General features: G+C 37.4%; 1 protein-coding gene across 7 annotated transcripts in view; it reads left to right on the top strand.

Moving 5' to 3' along the window:
* The window catches only part of ARB2A (ARB2 cotranscriptional regulator A), a 423,507-nt gene extending 404,655 nt beyond the window's left edge, over positions 1-18,852 (top strand). For all 7 annotated transcript variants that reach the window (XM_060637731.2, XM_060637730.2, XM_060637737.2 and 4 more), the window contains one exon: positions 15,798-18,852. In XM_060637731.2, the coding sequence (XP_060493714.1) occupies positions 15,798-15,870 (73 nt within the window). In that variant the 3' untranslated portion in view covers positions 15,871-18,852. The remainder of the gene's footprint in view (positions 1-15,797) is intronic.
* The last annotated feature ends 1,977 nt before the right edge of the window (positions 18,853-20,829 follow it).

Genomic DNA, 20,829 nt, shown 5'->3' on the forward strand with positions numbered 1-20,829 from the left:
GAGTACATCTCTATGGGCTACTTATTAGTAATGATTAGTGGCGAGAGTAATACCTAGGCTGAAAGTTTTACAGACATGCTGTCCAATATAGGACCTCTATAACTATTTATTCATCTATTGAAGTGAAGTCAAAACTATTTTTTTGAGCAAATCTTGGCTCTTCCTCCCCACCAGCGCTTCCTTAACACCCCCTTTTTATAGGTAGAGGAATCATCTATTCATGCACATATCCTTGTTGGGCTTCATAAACTCTGGAGTAGATATTAAAGCATGTTGATGGCCCGAGAATACTAAAAATAATGTCATTCATGTTCTTGCCAGAGACTGTAACCTCAGACTTTCTGTTATGGGAAAAAATAAAAATAATTCAGCTATCTAAAAAAATAAATAAAGTTGTGTGAATGAGATACAGTCCATCCATTCCTTTAGACGTGCTTAATTTTTCTCAAACAAGCCACACTACTTACAGACTATCAGGTCACCTGAAACACATTATTTTAATGCCCTCAGAGCTAACTCTCCCAAATTGCTCTTTGGTGTTGTATCATAAGACCACACTAAGGATACAAGTATGAAAAACAGCTGTTCTCCATGGCTAGTTTTCTTTTACCACCCAGATACAGTACATCATAATCAGTTGTATAATCATCTTTGTATTTGTTAATAGAAAGCTCAAATTTTGGCCATCATCCAGAAATTGGGCAATTGTACAGGTCTTGTATTAGTCAAGTTTATGTATTAATCTTACTTTATCCCTGCCATTGTCCTATTTCTTCTCTTTTTTTTCTTCACCCCTTTTTCTTTTATCCTACTATAATATATATACAAGTCATCTGAGATGCTTTTTTCAAAAACAGATATGAATAAATAACTATTAAACAAGCAAAAGTAATTTACTACTGTTTTCTTACTTAATATATTATTTTTTTCACTATTAAATCACCATAAAGGTGTATAACTTTGAGCCCCTCTTTTCACAATTTGTAAATGTGTAAATAATGTTTTTTCTAGTATATGGGTTATAACATTCTTTATTATTATTGGGACTCCTAAAGTACTTTTGTCTTGATAATGTAGGTTTTCCTTCATTTGCAATTTCTTTGAGGAAAGTTTTCAAAGAAATTTTTCTACTAATGGGTATAAATTTTTGACCCAAAAGCATTGAAATTGACTAAAAACATCTTATTTTCAATAATCAACATCTTCCTTTTTTACTGTGCAGGTTCTCCACCTTAATTAACCTTGTAAGTGGATTCAGAGCTTTCCCATTAGTATGACTTTTTAAATTTTGTCTATGGAATAGAAATAAAATAATAGAATCTATCCATCTATCAGTGATACCCAAAGGATATATTTGAGATTCTTTGGGAAATAATTCCTATCCATTGCTACTTTAACAAGATCCAAGTAATAATTCTCACCGATTTTAAAATCCTTGGGAGGGGGGAGGAACCTTATGGTTTTATAATTAAACATATAAGGTTACCTAGAGCCAGTATACAAAACAAAGAAGTGGGAATAATATGTACTTGCCAAATTTTGTAATACATATAAAATATACTTTTCCATCCATTACAACATCTCAAACCTGAACTGAAAATTTTTACAAACCCAGAAGTAATCCCAGAAAAAAAAATTCCTTAACCAATAATGAAAGATTTTAGCCTAAAAGTCTTCTGGACAGTTGCAGAAAAATCTATATGGAACACCCAGTTAGAGTTTTGAATTTTTTGTGTGGGTTTTTTGGAGTGTGTGTGTGTGTTTAAGATGTTCAGATAGGAAATGCTTTGGGGGAGAGAACTGGTAAGGAAATTAAAGTTTCAGTATAAATGCAGTAAGGATTACAACTGTAAATAATTTTCATAACTGTTTCTAGTAATTTAGCCATATCTGGTTCTGTTCAGTCTTTATTGTCAATTAGTCCCTAGTGGAACTTAATTTAGTGCTCATGAATTTTCCCTATCCTGATAATCTGAAATATTATGTGGTATTTGAAGTAATCAGTCCTCTCTAATATGTTTTCATGTCATTTTCTAAACTAGTCCATAGTAGGAATTTACTGTGTTTGCATGACATATTTGTGAATATATGTATTTAGTTAAAAATCAGTGCATCTTTATCTTAATGAAAGATGTTAATTTTTGCAAAGTTTATTTATTTAGTTAGAGAGAGAGAGAGAGAGAGCAAGTGGGGAAGGGGCAGAGAGAGCAAAAGACTGAATCCCAAGCAGGCCCGTGCTCTCAGCGCAGAGCTGGATGCAGGGCTCAAACTCACAAACCGTGACTTCATGACTTGAGCCAAGATCAAGAGTTGGACGCTTAACCAATTGAGCCACCCAGACACCCAAGATGCTATTCTTTATGCATTAATGCTGTTGTGTAAATAAGTTCAGAATCCTTTAAAGATTCTTGCCATGTAAAAAGCAGTTGCATCCTGGGTTTTTGTGGGGTTTTTGGTGTGTGTGTGTGTGTGTGTGTGTGTGTGTGTGTGTGTTTAAGATATTCAGAGAGGAAATGCTTTGGGGGAGAGAAGTGGTAAGGAAATTAAAGTGTATTACCAGGCAGCATGAGGGTGACTCTAGACTTAAAGGCTGAAGGTAACAAAAATAGTCTATTTCTATATTACTAACTAGAATGAAAAGAAATTACAGTGTTAGGAGCATCACTGACACTCCAGAAGCCGTCAGTGTCCGTTGTAAGGTAACAGGGAGCTTTCATGACCAACATCAGCAACTAGATGACATTACCTAACAGAGCCAGATCCTTTTTAAATATAACGTCAAGAAATCCATCAAAATTGAAAATGTAGTCACTTCGTGCCAGTTTTGTTATTTACAATAATTTGCTTTATATGATATTTTATTCATCTCAATAATTAGTAGCATAAATATATTTGAAGCTATTTTGATTATAGTTAAGAGTTTTCCTTAATTTATAACTGGAGAAAATAAAAACCATAACAATTAGGAAAAAAAGCCCTGAAAATATTCACATATGATATGATTGTTTATGTAGTAAATTCAGTATCCGTAGTTAAATCTTTTGGATGAAAGGGATAATTTAGCAAAGTTGCTGGATACAAAATCATTATACAAAATTCAATTGTATTTCTGTATACTAACAGTAAGCAGTTAAAGATCCATTTATAATAGTGTCAACAAACTTGCAGTAGTAAAAAATAAAGCTAAGGAGTATATCGTGTTTGAATATTCAATTACTCAGCATAATAAAGATGTTATTTCTCTCCAAATTGATATACAGGTTTAACATAATTCCTGTCAAAATCCCAGCAAGATTTTTTTGGATATATAAACTTCTGGAATCCCTAAGACTACTGTCACTTCTGATACCAATTGCAAGTGGGTGTCCCTAAGACTGCCTTCAGGTTTGATCATTAGCCAGAAGTCCTCACAGAACTGACTGAAAGCTGTTATATTCACAGTGACAGTTTAGTACAGCAAAAGGGTACATAGTAAAATCAGTCAAGGAAGAGGCATATAAGGCACAGTGTCAGAAATTTCCAAAGATGAGTTTCTAGCTGTCTTCTTCAAGTCAAGTAATAGACAGTGTTTTCTTCTTTCAGCAACATAGTGTGAGAATATACATGGAGTATTGCAAACCAGGGAAGCTCACCTAAGCCTTGGTGTCCAAGTTTTTCCTGGAACTCTGTGACGTTGACATGGTTGACCATCTAGTGGTGCAATGAAATAGAAAATAGTGTGGCAGTTTCTTAAAAAACTAAGCATGTAACTAATATATAGCTCAGCAATTGCACTCTTGAGCATTTTATCCCAGAAAAACGAAGATTATCTCATGCAAAATTTTGTACGTGAATACTTATAGCAGCTTTATTCATAATAGCCAAAAAACTGGAAACAACCCAGATGTCCTTCCACAGGTGAATGGTTAAACAAACTATAGTACATCAATACCATGGAATACTACTCAGCAGTAAAAAGGAACAAGCTATTGAGACATACAACAATCTGGATAAATCTCCAAAGAACTAAAATGAATGAAAAAAACAATTCCAAAAGGCTGCATACTGTATAATTCCATTTATATAACATCCTTGAAATGACAAAACTGTAGAAATGGAGAACAGATTAGTTGTTGCCGGGGTGAAGGAGGGGCTGGAAGAGAAGTGAGCATGGCTATAAAAAGGCTACATGAGTTATATTTGTGGTGATGGAAATGTGCTGTGTCTTAACTGTAGTACTTTCATATTATAATACAGTTTTACAAGATGCTACTATTGAGGAAAAGCATAAAAGGGACACAGAATGAATCTGTTATTTCTTACAACTACATGAGTCTAAAATTATCTCAAAAAGTGTAATAATTATAGCTTAATTAATCTAAAAATGAAGTTCAAATTCTCTATGGAAAAAATGATAAAACTTCACTAAGAAGCATTAAAGATGATCTAAATAAGTGGCAAAGGGCACCTGGGTGGCTCAGCTGTTAAGCATCTGACTTCGGCTCAGGTCATGATCTCACAGTTTGTGAGTTGCAGTCCCACATCAGGTGAACATGAGCCCCACTTCAAGTGAACCCCACTTCTCTTTCTCTCTCCCTCCCTCTCTCTCTCTCTGCCCCTCACTCACTTGCACCCTTTCTCTCTTTGTCTCTCTCAAAAAAATAAGTGGCAAAATATATCATGTTCGTTGGTTGGCAGACTCAGTATTGTAAATATATCCCTTCTTACTAAATTGGCCTATAAGCTTTAGTACAATTCCAAATAATTTAAGTGACATGAGCTACATGTCAATAGCTACTTTACTGTCTCCTCCTTCCTCTCTGCCTCCTTCCTCCTTTCACCGGCTGCGAAGAAAACATGTCTGCTTTTGAAAATTGACAAAGCAATACAAAATAATGGTGTGGTTACAAAAGTTCATATAACGGTTTATCTATGTATTCAGAATACCAGTAGCATTTTGCTTTCCAAATTCATAAGTTTTTATGCCATGATCTTCTGTATACCTCCCTTTCCTTAATTTCAAAATGGGAATAATCATCAAGATAGTGCAAAACCCACAGAAAAGGTTTATGATTCTGTGCTTTATTATATTTAACAGTACTTAGTAAGCATCAGTTTTCTGGTGAATTCTGTCCCAGACAGCTGTTTATATAGCAAACATCTATGATGTTTATATAGCAAACAACTATGATTTCTGGAATAAAGTGTTTTGAAGCATTAGCACCCCCACCAAAAGATTTGGAGATAAAGCAAGGTATTTTTCATACATAAAATAACTAGTTAAGCAGAATGGATGTATGATAATACAATATACACTACATACAAAGTGCTGAAACACGAAAGAAAGGGAGTAGTTGGTATGGGGTAAGCAAACCAAAGAAAGCTTATTATTAAGGGAGGTAAATATTGAATTGGATGTTAAAGCAATCAGACATACATCTTCTGAATTTTTTTTCTATTCCAGTGTTTTACTGAATCATACATATTCACTATATTATGGTAAAATGTCTCTGTACCTTTGGCTTCTCACATCGCTCTATAGATTTCTTACTTGTGAAAGGAAACTGTTGGGGTAAAATTTTATCTAGGGTCCTTTCCATGTCTTTACTATTTTATATTTGGTATGTTTCTATCTGCATCTAAATTTAGACCAAACCAACTACATCTTGGGAATAGAAGCTCTTGAACAATCACAGTTAAAGTTTTTCTGAGAGTTCTTAGTTCTGACTTCTAAACCTCTTTTGATGCTAGAAAATTGTATTTACTAGATAAGTACAACATTTTAGCTAAAGAGATCTGGAAGATACTTTGAGTATTTGTCATTGCTTATCAACTAGTTGCTTAATGGACTGTGGATCATCACCTCACCAGTTTTTTGGAGAGAGCAAGAAAAACATTCTACTCCCTTCAGCTTTAGTTATAGAGTCTCCAACTGTCATTATATTCCAATTTTAGAGGAATTTACTTCTTAACTCCAAAAGCTAACATATTCTTCAACATAACGTGTATTTATCAGTCTGCATTTAAAATGAGTAAAGTTTGACCATTGACTCATCAAAAACTTTACAATGCTAATTTCTTCTCTGGCCAGACTTCGAAATCACAGACATGATAGGGGATACTAATAGAAGAACTGAGAAACAAACTCAGAAAAGAAGACTAAAGCCAGAGAATGGAGGGCTTTAAAGCATATTAAAGAATTTCTACTTGATTTCTTAGGTTACGGAGAGCTATCAGATAAGTGAGAAGTAAGGGAGAGAGGATTCATTTTCAGAAATGCCAAACAGGGACACCTGGGTGGCTCAGTCGGTTAAGTGTCCAACTCTTGGTTTCAGCTCAGGTCACGATCTCATGATTTTGTGGGCTCAAGCCCTGAGTCTTGGGATTCTGTCTCTCGCTCTCTGCCCCTCCTTCACTGGCACTGTCTCTGTCTCTCTTAAAATAAATGAATAAACTTTAAAAAAAGAAAAAGAAAAAACAAATACCAAATGAAAGCTGTGCTGTGTAGTTAACAGTAGGTTTACAACCTATTGGAAATTTGTACAACACCACATACACACAATGGAGTCCCAAACCTTTAGACACTTCATTTCCCGGTTCTTCTTCCTCTCTCTGTTTCTCGGGCTTATTTTCGCAAGCTTTGCAATGAGCAAGCACCAAAGAAAGGGAGGACAAACTGAAAGTCTCTGAGTCACCTTGGAGAATGTACATTTGTTCCAGTCAGACTACTTTTTGCCTTACATGGGCATGGGTGATGTCCAGTTAAGGCTGTAACCTCTGTCGTACTCAGCCAATAAGGAATCAGGGAAGGGACTTGCACACTAGGAGATAAATTGCCTGCTGTAACTACCATCAGACACCTGCTCTTGCAAGAACATTGATTAAAGCCTCTGGGTAGGTGGGCTTATTTCTCACAGGTATTTTTGAACAGAGAAAGAAGCATATGACGCAAATGATACTTTAGAATTTTTCATCTGGTAGTAAGAGGGGTACAAGGTAAAGGAGGAGAGGCTGCAAGCAATGAAATGAGTTAGGAGGAAGTTGCTGGATTCTAAATGATAGGTTATTAAATCTAGAATGATAACAGAGGGATTAGAAAGGGAGAAAGAGATTGCAAAAACTTTTTGCCTAGGTGTAATTTTCAAGATTTGGTAACTGACTGGTTCAGGAGGCCACAAACAAGGGAGGAGAAAAATCAAAGATGGCTGAGAGGCATTCAGTTGGAGTAGTTAAGAGAATGTTGTGTCCATTCATAGAAATGAAGAACTCAGTGGAAAAACCCGCCTGGAGAGTAAGCCCAACAGTTTCCTCTGGACTGCTTGCAGAAATGGAATGCTGTGACAGCATATTCCCCATCCCAGTACCTTGCCATTACACACTGCAGTGCTTCCAGGACTGAGAAATCAGAAGTATCAGCGTAACTCACAAAAGTAAATTGTTAGGAAAATGCTTTGCCTAGTTCAACTCCATTTTTTATTCACTACTTGGAAATATTATTTTATTAGTCTCTCAACTCTTACTGCATATTACTTTTACTGTATCATTAATGTATTTATGTGAACTAGCAGTAAACAGATTTTATACTCTGAAGTGTATAGAATAGTGAGCCCCAGAGAATGCTCTAGACATGGGTGGAGTCCATAAATACAATCAGGAAGGGTTAAATCCTTCATTCTAACTTCCCATAATCCACTCACCATTCACCAGATACCATCCTGTATTGTTTTTTAAATACAAGTCAGATTTTATTTCTCCTCTGCTCACAACTCTGCCAACAGCTCTTTCACTGCACTTGGTATAAAATCCAAACCTTTCATTACGGCCTTCCATACCTCATATAGCTTGGAGGCTGCCCACCTCCAAGTCATCTTCTGCTGCTTCCTCCTCACCCACAGTGCTCCAGCATTTCCATTCCTCAATTGTGACAAGTTCTTTTCTCCTCAGAGAGCCCTTGAGTTCCTCCACAACTCTGCCTGCTGCATTCTGCCCCCAGACATTCATCTGGCTCCTTCTTGCCATTCAGGTCTCAGGTCAGAAGTCTTCACCGAGTCTAAATTGATGACCATCTCTCTTTGTCCTGCCACATCTTCCTCCCTCGTTGTCTTCACATCCCGGTGCTGTTTTCTTCACAGTCTGAAGTTTTCTAACTGTCTGAAGTTAACATGTTCAAAATTAGCATGTTCACTGGTTTCCTTGTTTATTGCGTGTCATCCACTCTAGCACGTATGCAACAAGAGTGGAGCCTGTATATATCTTGCTCACCAATGCACCCTCAGCCCCAAGCAATAGTGCCTGGCATACAATAAATGCATGTATGAATGTATAAATTAATCATAGAACCTCTGGAAAAACTATCTGCCCACAAAACATACCATTTAGAGTAGAGTCTACAGTGGAGAAAGGAAGATCACAAAAGATCTGGATATTTGAACTAGTAAATGTTTGCGTTTGATTTGGTTTTGAAATAAGGATAGTATGTTGCAGTTCATCTCTCTCTCCCTCCCTTCCTCCTCTCTCCCCAGCTCCTCTCCTTCTCTTAATACACAGAGTCAAACTAGCATCCCTAAGTTATGGATACCTATCTCTAGTAACAGAGAAGCCAGGAGAAAGAGAAGCCTGACAAGATAGATACCTGTCACGTTGTACCAGTCTTCTCAGGCAACACTATTTTAGAATGGAGCCTAGTAAAGCTCTTCCTGATGATTGTGTTGGGAATAGGATTAGGAACCTAGATTTACGGAAATAACTATTTTTTAGTTCTTTAAATTCCCTTATTCAGGGCTCTGTCCTCTTGCTATCCTTTGGTAAAGTTACTGCGGAAAATGACAAAGGGAAACTGGAAAAAGGGAGCATTTGCCCATCTTGGCTCAAATTTTAAAGGGAAACAGTATCCCTGGAGGCCAGGCCTTGTGGCAACATTAGGAGTAGTATGTGACACAAGAATTAAAACCGAAGAAAGCACTTCTAAACCAGTTGTTGGAATTTGATAGGCAATGGAAGCAATAAAAATGCATCCATTTTTCATTGATTAGGAGGTCGATTAGAGAGGTCTTCCAGGTTCAATGTCAGAGACCCACACCTACTATAGGCTGTCTACTCTGCCTAAGAATAAGTTTACTTCCCAGAGTTGTCTCCCTGGGTCTTAAGATGCCTTATGCCCTGCATACCCACCCCCAACCCCCCTTCTGTAGATGAGAGATGTAGAAAAGAAGCTGGAGGAAAGGACAGGATGCCAAAAGATTCAAATTACCCAAAGATTTCTACCCCTGAGTTTACATCTTTGTTTCTGCCTGTCTCTTATTTCTGGTCAAGCTTGACAACCGGCCTTCGGGTCTCAACAATTTCAGCCTTAACCAGCATTGCATTTTTCATGCAATGGAAAGAGATTTGCCTATTTCTTACACAAGTAATTTAACAAGGCAATGCAGCATGTCTACTAAGCTGCTCTTGGCATTTCTGGTACACAGTCCCAGTGAATAGCCCACCCCACTCCACTTACCACCCCCCACAGTGACTGAGTCTCACACTTGTGCCTTCTAACTTGGAGAGTCTCTGTTAGGAGCCCTTCTCTGTTCAAATATTGGTAAGTTGTACTTTTTTTTTTTTTTTTTTTTTTTAATGATGTTCTCCTTAGAAGCTCTAGAATTCATTTTAAAATGAATTTTAGTAGTTATATTTTATTTCTTTTTAGAAGGCACATTATTTTTCAGTGCTCTAGTATTTCTCTAATTCTTTATAACTGTCTAAAAATAACTGCTGGTAAGCTCATAAGTTCATTAGTTAATCCCAGTGGGACTCAATAATGCATATTACAGACCTCTTGATTTTTATAAATTAGATTTGCTCAAGAATTCCCTTACCTGTTATTATCAACATAGCTATATTGACAGGGTCCTCATTACTTCCTAATTGCCATATTTCTTTTTTCTTGTTAAAGATCAATTTTTAAAATCAAACCTTGTCATTTTGAAAGTATCATAGACACGTTATCCTGTTAATATTAATGTTTCATATCTTTCTAGGTTTTTCCCCCTTTATTATAGGAAACAAAATTTATTCATTACCTTTTGCTTTAAAAATAAAGTATATTTTTGTAGTGGGAAGGGTGATTGGAGAATATCAGTGAGAAGGTAGGAGGGTAGGGGCACGTGCTAGTTTCCCTCACCCTAAAACAAAGACATAAAAATTATATTTTGTATTCAGAAGTCACTCTGTCAACAGTTATATTCCCTATTCTAAACCAGACCAGAAAATGTAAATAATGCATAGATTGTTGAAGTTATTCCATGACCTTTTGGTCTAGGGCCATGTAAAATAAGGTGACTAGCAATAATTAGAATAGTGAGTAGCTGACCAAGAAATTCTTCTAAATTATCTCTTTGGTGAGAACTTAGACTGTCCATCATTATACTAGTAAACCTCATCTCTGGCTCACAAATTTGATGTGTGTGTTATGTGTGTCTGCACACGCATGCATCTCTGTGTGTGTGTGTGTGTGTGTAATATCACTTGAAGAGTGATTATTTGCTTTCCCAGACATTTCTTCACTTTATTAAAAGATTTGTTGAGGAGGTAAATAACCCACTTCTTCCTCTAAAGAAATTCTATTTACAGAAATTATATTTACATATAAGTTTTTAAGACATCTACTGCATGAAATGAGGTACAGCTTCAGACTAGTCTACATCTGCCAAAGTAAACATCAGGATTTTGGCTGCTAACTCACTAGCATATTTTGGCATGGTTTTTGCCCAAAAAATATAAGCACCAAGATCAAGTGAAGAGGAGTGTGGACAAGGCAGACTTGTAAGAAACACTTGGATTGAAGTCATCACAGGAAGAAGTAAAGGGAATAGACAAGACAGAAGAAACAGCAATGTTTTCTTCTCTCTTACCCTATTCTTTGAGCATTCCACTCTCAGTGCTATTTCCAACCATTTTTTTTGTTTAATTTCTAAATGCTATTATATAAATGTAGCCTTCCTCTTTCTCAGTTCCATTACAAGATACCTTTTTAAAATACATAGTCTTTGGGGAAAACAAATGACACATTTTAGCAATTTGATCTTTCTCATATGATTTACAGTCTCGTATTTCATACTTAAAGTTTCTAATCCTTTTGACCATTTGTGCTATCATTACCACTTTGAAATTTGCTACAGTTTATTTTTTAAAACAAGTGATAAGTAAAGGATAAATAATCAGTCTAGTATTTTATCGGTGATCCCCTGCCCCCTGCCTTTTGGTTCTTTACCAGTGAATAAGATCATTGACAAACAGTATTTATGGAAGACACATTAAGAGAAATAACAGGCATTTTCTACTCTGTATAGGATAAAAGAAATAGCTAGAGTAGGGCTCAGATTATAGGGAAAATTATTCTCTAATATAATAAAAAAAAAGAATTAACTGTTCATTTTTATTTAAGCTGACACTTGATCATTTAAATACCTCCTATTAAAACAAATCTTATGCAGTGCTTTTACTGTCTTGATATGAATTCTAAAGATAACACGATCCACCTACTTCTAAGATTGCTAAATTATTATAATGCTTTAGTTAACATATAGAAGGAATAAAAGAAAAGTAACTCATAATAAAAATAATATCCACATCAATATTTAAAGTGCCCTAGAAAATATACATAAGAAGGCATAATATAGTAGTCAGATACTTAGTCCTGTACATAAAATCACCATGGATTCAACAGCTACAAATGCAGGCTGATGCAGGTGTGTTTATTGACAGCTCAACTTTCATGGGCAGTGATGCCATCAGGGATGAGATTTTTCTCATATGGTAAACCACTCTTGGTAATTGTATAAACCACTCTTGGTTATTAATATTCTGAACAACATAAAGTATAAAATCCCTTCAATTTACATGGTAGTTGGATTCCTGGAAAATTCTGTATATGTTAAAATGATGCCAAAAGTACTTTGAGATTATTTGTTAAACACATCTAAATTCTGAGCCCATATAATTATAAACAGGGTTTTTAACTACATGAATAGCTGGCGGAACATTTGAAAACCATGTGGGATACAAAACAATCCTTCATCGTGCTCTACTGCCCTGCAAATTGTAGGATTTCCACCATCTCTGGCCTTCTTCTGCTAAACGCCAATAGTTCTTTCCAATCATCTTGACCACCAAAAATACCCCTACACATTTCCAAAATGCCCCAGAGACCATTGCCATGGCCACTAAGAATCACTTATTGAGACTGAACAAAGGCCCATTTTTGTCATGAAGCACTGGGAACCAGTACTTTTTATTTTGATACTGAATTGATTCTATGGATTAGAAAACTGAATTTTCCCCAAAGGTGAATTATCCAGAAAGAACAAGCCTGCCAATCCAAAAACATACAAAAATCACTCCCTGAGAACGTGGCAGGCATTTAACATGGAAACCCTTTATTCTCTACATTGTGGGAACCCCTCTAGATTATGTAAAGGGGGTCTGAAAAATGGAAAGTAGTTCATACATAGTCCCTAAAAAGATGAGGTTTTGATTAGGGTAAAGTTGTGATAGAGATGAGACCATGGTTATACATAATGTTGTCACTGCAAAATGGAATAATTTTCCATATTACCCACACATCACTGCAGCTTATCAATAAGTGGCTCCTTTTTTGATTGGCCTAAAATTTCCACTTTTATATCCTTTTATGAATAGATAATGTAATGGCCCAGTGTTTCTGTCCTCATGTAGTTTGCCTAAAGTAGTGTATTTTTTAGCTACTAGAAAGCTGCTCTCAAAAGTTTCCGTTTTCTAAGCATTCTATGGGTAGATATTCATATTAATTTATAAATATTTTCATTGAACTTTGGCTCCGACCTTTCGAAAATGGTCTCCAAACATGTTCGTGAAATGTGTATATGCAGCCCCAGATGGATATGCAATTACTAACTTGCAAATGTTATTTTAAAAAAATTATTAAAAACCTCCTTTGATAATTTTTGAAAAGAAAGCCATTTTTATATAAAATATTCATGTTACTACTCCTTATTTTAGGGAGAATTCTCCCTCCCCCACTCCATTGTCTGTAATTCAGTTTCTACCCCACTTCTCTTATTACCTTCACTCCTAGCAATTTCCCTTCCACTGACAGAGCACATACTCTCATAATTTATACTCTTAAATTGCAAGGGTGAATGTTGAGAGCCAGTGCAGGTACTCAGTTAACTCAGGGATTTTTGGTCTTTTCAGCCCAGGACTAGTCAAGCAGATAGTCATCATAAGCTAAAACTAAAAAGCCTTTGTAGTCATTTTATCACCAGGGAAATTTGTTCATCCTTCAGAAAGATTGTCACCAGGAAAGAAAAAATAAAGGAGTTAAATTGCTTCAGACCATTGACTCCTTAGGTCCCTCTAGATTCATAGATTGAATTGGTTTTCATGGGGTGGGAGGAATTATGAGAAGAATTCCCTGAGAAAGCTCACAAATTGATCATAGCCTTGGTAACACTACTAAGTGTAAGTGTGATCACTATGGAGGAAATGCCAAATGAGGCTGGAAGCATGGGAAATGAGAAGGAAAAGAAGACAATTAACACCTCTTTTTTTTTTCTTTCTTTCTTTCTTATTGTGTTTGGAAATGGGTGTTGCCATGTAGTGTGCATCTTCAAAAGACAGGAATACAATTGATTTTAAAGTATTTTATCATTGTAAGTGCAATGAGTTATTATTGAAGTGAAACTAGATCCGCAAGCACTGTAGAAATAGGAACAGGTATTGCATGAACCTATCCAGAAACTAGGCCCTCTCTCGATAGACCCACAAAATATTACTTCAAGTAGGTATGTCTGAGCATATCTAGAATGACTTACTACTTGGGTTTAGAGAATATAAATGCCTTCCAAATTCAAAAGAATTCTTTAAGATTGTCATAAGAATAAATCAGTGAGAATTACAATGATAAATATCTGGATGTTATGTATGTTTTAAGGAACTTGAAAGTTTATATATCTTTGATGCAGGCAGGCATATTTACATACATATACACACATACATACATATATATACACATACATTTTCCCCCCAAGAATTCTATTAAGACTTGTCAAATTCAAGTCAGGCACTTTAGGTTATGCCAAAATAACCTATACTCATTTCTCTCTCCCATTGAGTAACACTGAATTTTGCCAAAAATGCGTAAGCAAACAAGAAATGACCTCATTTTTTTTATCTGAATACAGTAGTGTTGGAGGATATTTTTCAAGGATATGACTTAAATAGTGGATCTAAGTTCCCAGTGCCAGTTCATAAAGCCAAATTGCAGAGGATAAGAGGATAGAGACCATCCTTGTGAGGGCACCTCTAAAGACAGGGGTTCTCTAGTAGGGCCAGTTCCCGTATCTAAGTCCCATGCACAGACTGTAGCTTTCTGCTCTCTGGTCGACTGCAGCCATAGCATCCTTATTGTTGTAACTCCCAGATTGTGATACTGTCACAAAACTGTTGCTAGGCAACAAATGTGGTTACCAGGTCTCAGCGAATAGCTGAAGGGGAAAGCAAAGTGTTGCACCATTGTAGAGTAACCATAGCAATGACCTACTATTACAGACTAAAGAATTATCATTAACAATGTTAAAGTATCAGACAGAGGCCCTGAATCCCAAGACTTCCAGGCAGTGTCTCTCTGCATAATTGAGTGATCTAGGAAGAGATTTCAACTGTTTCAAAGCTGTTCACTCATTTCTATGCTAGGAGTCTTTGCTGTTATTATTTTTATTTTTGTAATTAAACAAATGGTTGTTATGAAGAGGCTGGTGAAATGAAACGTTATCACAAGGAGTCGAAACAGATTTATATCCTCATTTGTTCTTATGTCTACATCATGTTAGTTTTTGCCTGTGTTAAACTGAAGGTAGGTTTGATTTGAAAAACACATTAGTATCAAATTGAAGCCACAAAAAAAGCTGTAGTAAAATAACCCAGTAAAGTGACAAACTTAACTTGTATTTTCTAAGTCGAATTCCTCCCGACAAAATAGAAGGCCTAGATGCTCTTTTTGTAGTCACTGCTTTTGAAACACTTTTTTTTTAGCTTTTCTAAAACTGTCCCCTAAAGTCTGTAAAAATGTAGCCTCCCAGGGCACTTCTAGGGATAGTCTCCTTTTAATCTGAACCTTCATGAAGCATCCCATGTAATTTGGTCGCAGTGACCTCCCTGAGACAAATTATGTCTAACGGCACAGCTTCCAAGAGAGGCAAGAAAATTCCGATTTATTTTATTCTCTTGGGTAGCAGAGAAACGTGGGTGCTCCGGGGTGGGCGAAGAAACCGGGTCCCGCGCGCAGGAGAAACCAATCCCCGCGCGCGCCCGCGCGCGCGCGCAGCCTGGGGAAGTGGGTGGTTTCGAGGCGGGAGAGGGAGTGGCCCTTCCCTCCGAGCGCCTCGATTGGCCCGGAGGGGCTGAGGCCCCGGGGCCGCCCGGCCGCGCCTCGGGCAACCCGCGGGGGGTGGCCCAGCCGCGTCCTCGCGTCGGGGGCGGGACGGGGCCTCGGGCCGGAGGCTGCGGAGGTCTCCGAGGGCCGCCCCGGGCGCCAGCTGCAGAGCAGCGGAGGAAGCAGACGTGGACAGTCCCGAGCCCTGGGGGCAAAGAGAACCCTCGCGTACAGGTGTGGCCTGGAGAGGCCGCGTCCGGGCCTGGAGACGCGCTCCGGCTGGGGAGCGGGCGCTGGAGCTCGGGCCAGACGCGGGGGACGCGGGCTCCGAGGGCGGGGCTCGGGCTCCGGGAACGGCAGCCGGGCGGCCTGTGCCTTGTTACCGAGCGAGGCCGCCTCGTAACCGAATCTGTGTTTTTTGCAGGCACCGACCGTCACGAGCTAACTTCCTGGAAGAGCTTCCCGTCTATTTTCAAATTCTTTACCGAAGCCTCTGAGGCAAAGACCAGTTCCCTCAAGCCGGCTCTGACGCGGCGCTCCCACAGAATAAAGCACGAAGAGCTGTAAGAGGAGAACGAGCGAGACGGGGGAGGGGAAGCAAAGGCACCACACTCGAGCATGCATCCACACGTCTCCTAACTGCTTGTTGTCGGCGAGCAGACTCCCAGCCCCTCATTAGATTGTTTTCTTCCTAGAGCACAGGGTCGTGATATATACATCTAAATAGCGTTTTGCATTATTTCTAGATGAGTGCAACTGTCAAAGCAATATGGGTTCACTGGTCGCGCTTCCTGCGGGCTGAGCTCGGGCTACGCGCTGCCCGTCAGCGCGCAGATTAAGGCTGACAGCGCCCTGCCCGGCGCGGCCGGCGCGCTTCTAATTGCCCTGACGGAGCCCGCCCGGCACTGCGGGGCGAGCGGCGTCTGCGCGGTCCTACCGCCCGCTGCAGCGCAGCCGCTGCTTGCCCTGGCCCCCGGCCCCCCTCAATCATGTCCTTTTTTTTTTTTTTTTTTTTTTTCCGCCGAGCAGAAGCAAACTTTTATTCTAGATTTCAAACTTCCATTTTAAGTAGGTCTCTCCTAAGGGCCTCTTGAGCCTCTTTTTTTTTTTTTTTTTTTTTTTTTTAAGCAAGTTTCCCCCACCTCATCCCCTCAGAAAAGCCAAATTTAAATTCAAAACGTGAATGCAGTGATGTACTGTGTAGTCTTGGGAGTGCAAATTGTTCTCTAACAATCTATTTTCATTTCGAGACCAGAAGAAAAACTTTGCATAAGAATCTATGAAGTACCGATTACACGTTACCGCTGAAAGATCCTTGCCAGTTGAATAGGAGATTTTTACACCAGTCTCTAATTTCAGAAGACGTTGTTTAAACCGAAACATAAATGATGAGCAAATCTTTTAAGTGTGAAAGGTCCCATTTTCAGTGGAATCCCTAACTTTATCATTAGAATTGACTTTACTTTTTAAATGTGTAATGTGTATTGAGTGGCATTGTAATTTAGATCGCACACTTGTTTTGCTTTTTAAATCTTAATGTGGACAAAGTTTGCTGTTGTGGATAATCCTAACTAGAATGATCTATTCTGATTCATGGAGTTCGATCCTTTTAGGTTTAGTATTTTATGGTCATCAGGTGAATGAATCTTGTCCTCTTTCGCCTTTTCCTTCAGAGAGGCTGAGTGGGGCTAAGATTATTTTTTTTTAGTTTTCTGCTCCAACAGAAGGGGAAAGACCTAGTGTGAAAGATTTTTTCCTCTCAATCCAATGACATAATTTTTAGTAGTCCACTTCCTCTGCAGGGTTTTGCCCTACAGTTTCAACAATTACTGTAATCCAGCTAATATCTGGCCAACACTGTGAAATATAGGAGGTAAAATGAGTTAAGATATTGCTGACTTTTACATTCAAATATTAAATCTTAACATCAATTTTTAATTACTTGAATTTAATTACTTAGTGAAGATTCTGTTTCTAGCAGATGAGGGTCTGAATTTAATATCTTTCATCCTTTTTTAAAGCGTATGCAACAATATGCCTGCCTTATTTAAGGACATGACAAAATGTACCCAAAACGACTTAGAACTGTCTGACTTCTCAGAAAAAAGAACTTAAAATAACCACCTCATGGATAAAATGTTTTTATATTATGAACCGATTTCAGCAAGTTTTAAAACTGAAAATATCTGTTTGGTATGCATTAATTCGTTCTTATACTTTTAATGATGGCAAATCAAAATGATCTTCTTTCAGTGGTCATATATGCATATCTTTTGATATTATTTTAGCAGAAACATTGTAGGAGAAAACATCAAAACGTCATTTTATCCAACTCCTGGATAACTTAAAATGTATCACCTCAACAGTGTCCATCCACCGTGTTGGTCTGCAATCTTTTCTGTTTTAGAAGTAATGGTGAACTGTGTACAATAATGGTACCTTCCTTTGAGAGGATATGAGAAGTGACGTGGATTGAATAATTATTCAAAGTGTTATAAACTGTGTGGTGTTTTCACTGTATGAAAGTATTCACAGGAGAGCTAGTCTTATTGCTTTTTTAAAAATCAACACTTGTACATTGCTAAATTTATGAAGCTTATGCACCTGAATTAGAGCAAAGTAAATATGCTCAGCTTATAAACTAAATCACTCCTGTTCCTTCTCTTCAGTTTTCTCACTTCTCTTTCTGAAAACTTTTACTTGCAACTAGAGTGAATCACTGTTTAATTGCCTTTAATACTTTAAAACTACTGGGTTGTTAGCCTTGTTTAACTGTCTATGCAGATCTATTTGCAAACTTAAGTTGTGCAAATGTAATTTCTCCTTTTGGATCTGTGCTGTAGCAACCCGGAGAGAGCTAGGCACACCAGCCGAGACCTCCGACTGATGAGTGATAAGATTCTTTGTAATGGAAGATTTTTTTAACCTGTTGATTATGTGTCTGTTGGTATAAATGTAGTAATATAATCCACCTCAATTTTCCTGGAGTAACAACAGTCAGTTGGTAGTAACACGCCTGCTTGGAGGCGACAAGTGTTAACAGTATTTCTGCTCTGAGCTTCCCATTTTGGTTTCTTTAGACAGGTTTTTAGCAGAGTAGAGGTTGAAAGTTAGGATGTAGGCTTTTTTAAAAATTATGTACTCGGTTCTTAGAGCAAATGGAATGGGAAGCAAGGAGTTGTTGATAAATCTGAGATTCAAAATAGTCCTATTAAAACTTCGAAGCCAGATACTGGCTTTAGAACTTTATAAAGGTATCTGACCACGTAGCCGGTAAAAGTTTTCATGGATATTTGAAGGGGGTGGGGGAATCTATTTGTAATAATAATTGTTCTTTTCTCAAGTTTCTGCCTTGTGCTTCGACCTGGATTGCATTATTGTTTATACAAAAAAAAAAAAAAAAAAAGAAAGCACAGGAGTTTCATATATATTATACATTTCTGTTTACCATTTTAAAATAAAAACAATTTTCCCAACAAGCCTCAGCGTATTCTTGCTCAGAAGTTCATCTATTCATGTATAGAGGTTAATAAAAGCAGAAACATAAAAAGAATGGTGGGACAGCATTCATCAATATTTTAAACTGCATCGCTGCTTTTATTACTATTACTGTTGCTGTAAGGTAATATCCTAACTTAACTTGATCACTCACTATTTGGCTTGGACCTTTCACAAAGCTAACAGTTTTTAAGATGTTTGTTTTTAATATCTAAAATATCTCCTGAGCTACAAGGAAATCTGAAGCCATTGTTAAGCTATCATTTTATAAAATATACTTTAATATACTGTAAACAAATGTTTTCCAAAAACAGTCTAGTGACATTAAATTGCTCCCAAGTCCCTATATAGGTCCTTGATGTATTATGTCTAATCTGAAAATATCCTGTTTACACATATTTTACAGCCTTCCCTTCTTTAAAACCTGTAACTCCTTTGAGAAAGTGTGAGTGACAAAATATGTTAACTGTATTATCAGGGCTAATTTAAAAAAATTTTACACATTTCTCTGGGTTACCTGGAGTCCCAATCCAAACACATGTGTCTCCGGTTACAATCATAGTTTTATAACTGTAAACTGACAGGTTTCTATAATCCTGGTTCACTTAAGAAAGATTACTATTACAGAAAGTCTAAAAATTTCTCAAAAACTTTCCCCATGCCATTATAGGGAAAAAATGTCTTTAAATAAATGTGAGACATTCTCATCTTTGAAATATGGGTGGCAAAAAAACCGATAATAATGGTGGTTATTTTATGATTACTTATTAGGGGCTGTAATAATATAAAATAAAAGACTCCAGGAGGTACTCCCTTTCAAAAATTGAATACTTTCCTTCCTTCCTTGTATAGAGTGACTGAGTGGGAGTCTCTTGAATTGTTCGTCTTCCTTTTATCTAATATTCTATTAATCTCCAAAAAGATCAGTTTGAGTCTGGGAAAGGGTTTTTAATCAACACTTCACAGAGTTTAAAGCTACCCTACCTAAAGCGTCAGCTTTGTTAGGCGGTTTTAGATTTAAAGCATTGCAACTGTCATGCACTGTACTAAAAGTAAAGAATGTACACCAAGTGGAAGATGTTGAAAAGAGGGAAATAGCACAAAGTCGATTAACGGAGATTCGAGAATAGAAGTAGCCATCAAAGCATTCCAACGTTTATCTTGAAATCTATGTAGAGTTAAAAAAAAAAAAAAAAGCAACAATGATAGTTTTAAACCTCACACTTAGGAGGGATGAATGTTGATTTAATTGATTCATTTGGATCAATGTTTTTAAAGTTTCACACCACTGATCTTTCATGTAGTGATGTCTTTAGCAGTCAGTGGTCTGACATGAGCCTTCTCAGATTTCATCAGTGGGACTCTCCATGACATCTAAAATTATGCAACAGCCTGTGCAGTGATAACTTTGGAATTGGGAGACCTCGATGCCAGAGAGCATGGTCATATTTAAGAACTCTTGTTAATGCTTAGCACAAAGGTTTTAGGGAGTGGTAATTGTAAATGAACCATAAAGGTTAAAGTGACCAAATATTATATAGTGGGCTTGAATTGCTAGGTAGGAGAAAATCATCCTGAAAGTTTGACCATTAAGTGGATATCGTGCAGTGCCCAGTATTTTCCCCTTTAATGGAAAAACTGGAAAATGGAAATTTGACTTAACCCATGAGGCCTTCCAGGCAACTTTTCCCAGCCCTTTGCCTTGAGATTTGTGGAAAACGTTTCACTATATTCTTTGTATTGTTGGGTTGAGTTCTGTTTGAAACATACATGAAACATGTTTCTAGAAAAATCTAGAGAGGCCCTTCATCTTTCTTTCTAGAGCATTCAGCTTTTCTTCCTTGGCTATTACATAGGGTAATATGGGAGACTGTCATAGGTAAAATAATGTTGAACTGTACTTTGTAACCAGCTTGCAGTACCAATACAAAGAATCTGAAATGAAAAGACAACCAACA

This window comes from Panthera onca, chromosome A1 (genome assembly GCF_046562875.1).
Source record: "Panthera onca isolate mPanOnc1 chromosome A1, mPanOnc1 haplotype 2, whole genome shotgun sequence".
NCBI classification, from domain to species: Eukaryota; Metazoa; Chordata; class Mammalia; order Carnivora; family Felidae; genus Panthera; species Panthera onca.